Below are 7,655 nucleotides of genomic sequence, written 5' to 3'. Positions count from 1 at the left end.
AACACATTTCAGTTTTAGCAGTACACCAGTATCACCTCCAGTGCATACCTAAGATAAGGAAATTAAAGAAGAATTTCTGTGTATAATCCAAATAGAAGTATGAGTTTTTCAAAGCTTAATAGAAACAGATTAAAAAGAAAAAAAAAAAAAAAAGGCAAAATTCTATCTTTATTAAGATCAGGTCCCAACAGGTTCCTGTCCTTTTTTCCTGTCCTGTTTTTTTTTCCTGACGTGTTTTTTTCCCAGCTATAGAGTTCTTAAGCTGTTTACCAAACCATACAGCTAAGCATTCAGTTCATATGCAAGTCATGTAGGCCCCTTATTTCTGTCTTCACAGAAAGGGTTTCAGCCATCATTTTTACTCCAAATCTCCCTGGGGTTTTTATAAACACACACACACAATTTGACTGGGTGGAATCATCTGCTGTCCAGACAGCAAATTGTATTAGTTAATGACTCTTCTAAGCTTAACTAATTAGACAGCATCAATCATCTTCAGGGAAAACACTCCCTTCTGTGGTGGAGTGCCGTTTTCAGTGTATAATTGCTTTGTATGCTGAAACTTGTATTTCATATAAACATGGGTATGTTAACAAATGCTGCACAAAGAATATGAAATATTAATGAGAAGAATGTATGTAACTTGAAACTAAATCTTGGCTTAAAATAGGTATTGTTACCAACTACTTCAGTAGTAGTAGGGATGATGGGGCATTTGATATGTATGACTATCAGCCCACAGTTTAAGGAATAGCAGGAGAGTCAAGAGTGGTAATAGAAGATAATGGATTTTTAATTAATTATGCCCACTATTGCAATGGCAGCTAAGGTAAACAATCTACTGGCACCTTATCACATCTCTCTTGCTACTTCTGAAAATTGGCACAATATTCACTGTCTTTCAATTTTCTGCAGTTCAACAGTATCCCAAGAGTTAAACAGCTGAACCATAGACAGTCAAGAATCCTCCTAGACTATGCTTTTTGGAACTAATTGGTAAGAATGCTCTTGGTTCTGCCTTAATACGTGTTGTGAAGCAGTTCACAATACGCACCCAAGAAACATGTTTCTTCTTTCCCAACACAGAGCACAAGCGTTTTATTAGCATTCTTGCTTTCACTGCATCGTTAGTAATTATTTTGTTATCTCTGTGAAGTAATAAATATAGACCTTTGATAGCTTTTGTTATCTCTTCATATACGTTTCCTTTATATTTGCATATATACATATGTATATATTTGTTTCCTATCGTCACCCTTGGACATAACATGTTATTTCTATATTTTGTAAGTAAAAGAGGTGATAAATTTGGTTTTCAGCCAAAATTGTGCTATTGGAATAGCTGATACCACTGAGATTTCCTCAACTGCAGCAGAACAGGCAGTTACGCCTCCAGAGACATCTTTTAGCCCACCCTGACCTTTCCCACTGTTTTTTAATATGGAGCTGCAATGCTAAGCCTCCAAAGCAATAGGAATTTCTCTTTGTCAATCACAGATGTTTTTTACCAACAACTAGTCTGACCTTATCATTGTCTTGGACTTGGGGAAATACAGGGAATAATTAATTTTCCTTTCACGTCATGTCTGTATAATGTGATCTAATTAAGTAGATTTCAGTCATTCCACCACATAGGGTCAAAGTATTAAAACCATGTGAGAGTTGCATGCAATAGGTGCTTAGACAGGTTTCCACATGCTGTAGTAACATATGGCTCCCTTACGCTTGTTATAATGGATATTCAGCAATGTTTGCCACTACAAATTTGTCTTTCTTCAATCTGCGTTTTCTTGGCCTGACCTAAGAGTCATGCTTGTCTTTGATGTCTGAAAGTTTTAGCACAGGATCATGTTGCAATGAGTATGTAATAGGATGTACTTGCATAGTTGCCTATCTCTATCTCCTGGAGAATGTTTCTTTCCTTACACATTTCTGAAACACTTCCTTCAGATGTTTTGCAATTACTTCTTTAAAGTCCTTCCACATGGAGCTGTTAGCATAGTTTAATCTTTGTGATCAGCCATTTGTGAGTAAGTGGCCACACTAGATTCCTGCCCAGGTTTGTATTTTGTTGAGCAGGAACACGTGGAACAATGGTTGGACTCTTTTGCCTACCGGTCCCAAATTCTCACACACTTGGCTCCTCAGACAACTGTGCAGCCTTTTGGGATTCCCTGAAAAAGGCTTTGTTTTGTTAGCAGCCATGTGGAGTCACTCACGTAACATCACTGAGACCACATCCCATGAACAGCTGGCATGAGGCGTGGTTGAGGTAGTTCAGTCTCAAACAGCACAAAATGCAGGTTAGTGGGGTGCCTGTGTGGCTCCCAACAGAGTTTGTCAAGCACTGCTTAAATGACCTAACATATGCCCTGCAAAGGCTGTCACTCCATCCTCCCAGTGACAACACTCTGTATATAGGTCAGGATACACTGCCATGCACACCTCTTTAGATTGCACAATGTGTCACAAAGCTTGAAGTCAACATGGCAATGGGAAAACGGCTTCTGCACATGTGGAGAGATACTGGATGCAAGAGCTTCTGCAACAGCCAGGCCTTTCTCACACAAGAAAGAGGCACCAGGAATCTCAGCACTGCAAGATTAGCTGGTGCAAGTGCATCACCTAATCCTATGCTTCCTCTTCAGCCTGCAAGCAGGATGGGAAATGCCCACAGTGCCTGGCAGCCTTTCCTTGGTTGGGTAAGCCTTCCCTAAGGATGTTTCTTTCCCATAGCTTGTGTTTTCTCACCAGGGCTCTCACACTGGAGGCAGCTGCCTGCCCTGGGCTGTGGAGGAGAAGGGAGCTATGTCTTTTAGGGCAAATCTCTTGGCTGTTTCTGTCCTTCTCAGCTAATTAGGAGAATGAGTCTTCATTCTCTTAGAGTACTTATCAGATGTGGGCTCTGGTCTCACAGGGGACTGTCCTGTCCTCTTCTTTAACATAGAAAATGGCAGATAAGTTAGGAATTTCATCATACCAAAACCTGAGCCATGTTGAGAAAACCAGTCTGTTGGTGTCTGCTGAAACACTCTGGCTATGGCACTCTTGGCTGAAAAGGCAATGCACTCAGAAAGGTGCCTTGCTTGCCTTTACACTGAGGAAGTAAAAAGGATCCTGATTAGCAACAGGGAAGGCTTTGAGGAACTGCCAGTATCAATGGTAAAATCTGTCACCTGCACTGGGTCCCCTGATCCTGCCTGGTACTCTCAAATAACAGCTCTCACGGGAAAACAAGTTTCTCTCCCTATAGTCAGCAAATGCACTTTGGTTACCGACAGTTTTATGCCTGGATGAGATTCTTGCAAGGTACTTTATCCCTGGAGTTAACGGCAATGAACACTGGGAATTTAAAGTTGACGATACCATATCTCATGAGACCTCACTTGGAGTATTGTGTACAGTTCTGGTGTTCTCAACATAAAAAAGGACATGGAGCTGTTGGAGCAAGTCCAGAGGAGGGCCACGAGGATGATCAGGGGGCTGGAGCACCTCCCATATGAAGACAGGCTGAGAAAGTTGGGGCTGTTCAGCCTAGCGAAGAGAAGGCTGTGTGGAGATCTCAGAGCAGCCTTCCAGTATCTGAAGGGGGCCTACAAGGATGCTGGGGAGGGACTCTTCATTAAGGATTGTAGTGGTAGGACAAGGGGTAATGGGTTCAAACTTAAACAGGGGAAGTTTAGACTAGATCTAAGGGAGAAGTTCTTTACAGTGAGGGTGGTGAGGCACTGGAATGGGTTGCCCAAGGAAGTTGTGAATGCTCCATCCCTGGTGGTGCTCAAAGCCAGGTTGGACAGAGCCTTGGGCCACATGGTTTGGTGTAAGGTGTCTCTGCCCATGGCAGGGGATTTGGAACTAGATGATCTTAAGGTCCTTTCCAGCCCTAACTATTCTACAATTCTATGATTCTATATCATGTCCCGTATGTTGAACAAGAAAAGGAAACTCAAAGGCATAACCCCCCAGCCCTTGCTGATTTTATTCAAATACCAATATACCATAAACTTACTACAGTTGAAAATACAGATATTACAGGAGAAGTTGCTGTAATAACCCCCAATGTTTTTCAGTGTTTGGTGGGAGACTATGGTGATGCTGGTAAGAACTAGGATCCTATGCAGGGCATGCTGTACATAAAGACTACTTTAAGAACTTTATGTATATGCTCAGTAATAACAAGGTATTGCATTTATGCACATGCACAGGTCTGCTACAAGTCAAATCTATCAGAAGAGAAGTTATGTTCTATGTAAGAATAACCAGACCAAATAACCTTGCAAACCTGAGCTACTCTCAGTATTTGCCTGGGATGTTAACTACTTTTTGAACTGTTTCTGAAATATTTTCTGAATTTAACTTTACTCTAAGTTTGGGTAATGTTAATATATATGTAACAACAAATATCTATACTCCATATTTGACATGGGGAGGAGCACACACAGCCCTCCTAAAAGCAATATAATATTCCTGGTGGACAGAAACATCCCCTTTTCTGCTTATCTAACTTTATTGTCTAAATTTTCTCTAGCCGTTTCGCTTTTTATGTCCTAATGTGTTTATATTTGAATTGCAGATAAATACATATATACCTTTCTCATGATGGTCAATATATTTATCTTCTTAAAATAAAGGGCATATGGATCACCAGCAGCAATGATGTGTATCAGGCAAAGTTGCACAGCCATTGCAATACTAAAGCCTGGTTCTTGCGATTGATATTTGGCATTACTGCCATGAGGATTGCTATGACCTCTCAGTTTCTGACATGAACTTGAACATTTTTGCTTTTATTCAGATAGGCCACCATATATTGGTATTTTTAATATGCCTGAATCATCATACTGCTATGAGTCACATTAGCTGCATCTTCTTGTATCCCTGGGGAGTAGAAATGGCTGTTTCTAGTAAAGGTACTAATCAGGAGCAAATCGGGAAGACTTTTTGGGAATCTGTATCCTCCGTTTCTCCGATGTTCAGAAAGGTGGTCTGGGAAATCTGAGGGGAAGATGTGCTGAAGCAAGAGGAGCTGATGGCATTGCTGGGGCATGATATGAAAAAAGCCTGCGATATAGGGATGAGAAATAAAGGAAAGTCTGTAGGCTTCAGAAGAGCTAGAAAGGTTGGGAAAGAGGCTGAAGAGGGTTATCATCAAGAATGATCAAGAAAAGTCAAAAGAAAGTGCATGATCTAGCCGATCTTTTATTTGTCTTTACCTGTCATTTTAAAAAATCTTTGAGTAATCAACAATGATCCAACCCATGCCTTTGAGAATTAATGTTAAGATTGACCTAGACCAGTTATTGGTTGTACTTTTAGATCGTGTTGATTGTAGTCTTACACACCATCAGATTAGGCAGGAAAACCAAAACAATATCACAGAAAAATGCCTCAAATGATAAACAGTTCAAGGCAGAGCAACTTTGGGTGATCTTCATCTCACCAGTAACTCACCAGTTTACAGACAGACTCCAAAACTTCCATAACTGTGGGTATCTAAGTGTGTTCCAGTATAGTTTTTCTGCCCCTTGAGCTGCACTAAATGTGTCATTTTCTGTGCCTCTGCCACACAAGTCAGGAGTGCATTCAGATGTAGAAGTCCTCTCCTCTTTGTTCTTCCCTCTGACATTCCCCATTTGTCCCAAACGTGTCTTGGATGCTTATGCATGGATGCAGCTGCTGAACTTCCACAGATTGCAGCCTGGGGTTTCACAGAAAACTCAACTTCATATTTCTCCTTTAACATACCTGGGCATGAGCTATTACTGCACAACCTGTACTTTATGAACAGCATTCGAAATCAAGTGGTCCCATTCATGATCACTTAGATGATCCCAAACTGGAATATGGCAGGAAGTTTGTGCTCATTCTGGTACTTGCAGCATTGCATTTTGCATTCTTCGCCACCCTGGTTACCCCAAAACCCCTTCTTTGTTATTTCATTTGAATGAATCCATGAGAGGATTTTTCATTTGTATGCTAATAGAGCTTTTGCCTAAGGGTGTTTTTCAGCTTCACGTTGCAACAGGGTGAATCACGTGTTAACAACACAACCAAGTTCCTCAATATCAGGTTCCCTCAGTGTAAGTAACTTTGGAAACAAGTGATTAAAGAGAATATACTGATTACTCAGGGTGGGATTCACCTCATCTACCTTCAGCCATTCAGAACTTCGATGTCAAGCATGACCTGGACATTTAGGCTTCTCCAGAAGAATCCAATATAGAGGGGCTTAGTCACTACCTGCAGTTGCCACCCTTACTTTTTCCTCTGTTCAGTAACAGGGAACACAGGGAACTGGCTTTGACTAGAAGTGCAACTTTTAGATGACTTAATTTAGGTGAGGCTAAGCCTATCCAAGTGCATGCCTTGTGAAAATGCCATGTTTGTCTCAAAAGGAATAGTGCTTCATTGCAATAAGCAATTTGAACTGATTTAGGAAATTCAATACTAGTGTCAGCTTTGAATCAAAGTTTACCTTTGGCTGCCTCTGACTTGAGCTTAAAGAACAGGTATTTCATATCAGGAAGGCTTGAGTCAGGAAAGAAGAGTTAGTTGTTAGGCAACAAGCACCTCTTAGTCATCTTCCTAAGGAATGCTAGAGACTTCTTCCCCCACCTCATTTCCTTTTGTCTTAAAACCAAAGGTGCAATATGACACACGTAAACGAAAACTGGCTTGCATGCAAAAACCTCACACCCATTAGCTTCTATACATCACAGAAACAAGACCTGGAGCAGATAACCTTTGTGGGGCTCAATTACAATGAAATTGTAGCTAACGTTCTCATTCTCCTGTTGTGGTACCACACCTCTTCTAGGCACTTCGATCAAGGATACCTATAGGCTGTAGTAGAAGAAATAGAAAATGTGTGTGGTTTTGTCTGTACAGTTACTTTTTTCTAAACTGTTTCTGGTCACCACTTTTACAGAAGTGCGAGTGTTCGTATCAAGCAAAGCATTGGCCAAAGAGTGGGAGAGGCTTGTGACTATCCTTTTCCTATTGCTGTAGTTTATCTAATTCTGGTTTCAGTCAAACAGTTCCTGTTCCATCAAAAAGTTTTGATATGATAAAGGTGGGAAAGGAAGTTAATAACAAACCTTCAAATCAAACTTTTGCAAGGATGGAATACTGTATGTAAAGACCTGTTTTCCTTGGAAGACCAGCTTTTCTTACTGATTCCTTTGTGTATATGAGAAAAGTATGTAATGAGAGTGCTGGAAGTGATCGGATTTGTGTCTAGTTTCTGTCAGCCAAGGTCCTTGTACAACACTCATTGCCACAGGTAGAGTGGCTGTGATTTCATACTTCTGCAGGTCTCTAATAGGAAGCATCATGCTTTGTCATCCTCTTAATCTAAAGTCCTTTCATAAGCACCACTTTTAATCATTTGGGAGGACTTTCAAGGCAAATGTATGTGTGCCTAACACTGCTTGCATAATGGATTAGAAAATTTAATCACCAAGCTTCCTGGAGGTGTGCTGAATATATGCAGATCCTCATTAGATGAAAAAGTCATAAAATGTACAGGATCGGTCCATTAAATTCCAATAATCTATTGGTAATGCCCATCTGGCTGGTGATTTGAATAAGGTTGCTCAGAAATCTGAATGTTGTTTGCATCAGAAAATAACAGGTCTGAATTGGGTGGGAATGGA

The 7,655-nt window shown here is 40.7% G+C and overlaps 1 protein-coding gene across 1 annotated transcript in view; it reads left to right on the top strand.

Annotated features, from left to right (window-relative positions):
- Window positions 1-4,086: 4,086 nt before the first annotated feature.
- LOC115606023 (cytosolic phospholipase A2 epsilon-like) overlaps window positions 4,087-7,655 on the top strand; it is a 40,542-nt gene continuing 36,973 nt past the window's right edge. The window contains exon 1 of the mRNA XM_030481252.1: window positions 4,087-4,098. Coding sequence (XP_030337112.1) covers window positions 4,087-4,098 — 12 coding nt within the window. The remainder of the gene's footprint in view (window positions 4,099-7,655) is intronic.

This window comes from Strigops habroptila, chromosome 4 (genome assembly GCF_004027225.2).
Source record: "Strigops habroptila isolate Jane chromosome 4, bStrHab1.2.pri, whole genome shotgun sequence".
Classification (NCBI taxonomy): domain Eukaryota; kingdom Metazoa; phylum Chordata; class Aves; order Psittaciformes; family Psittacidae; genus Strigops; species Strigops habroptila.
The sequence above is the reverse complement of the archived record's forward strand: the minus strand, read 5'-3'. Positions and strand labels throughout refer to the sequence as shown.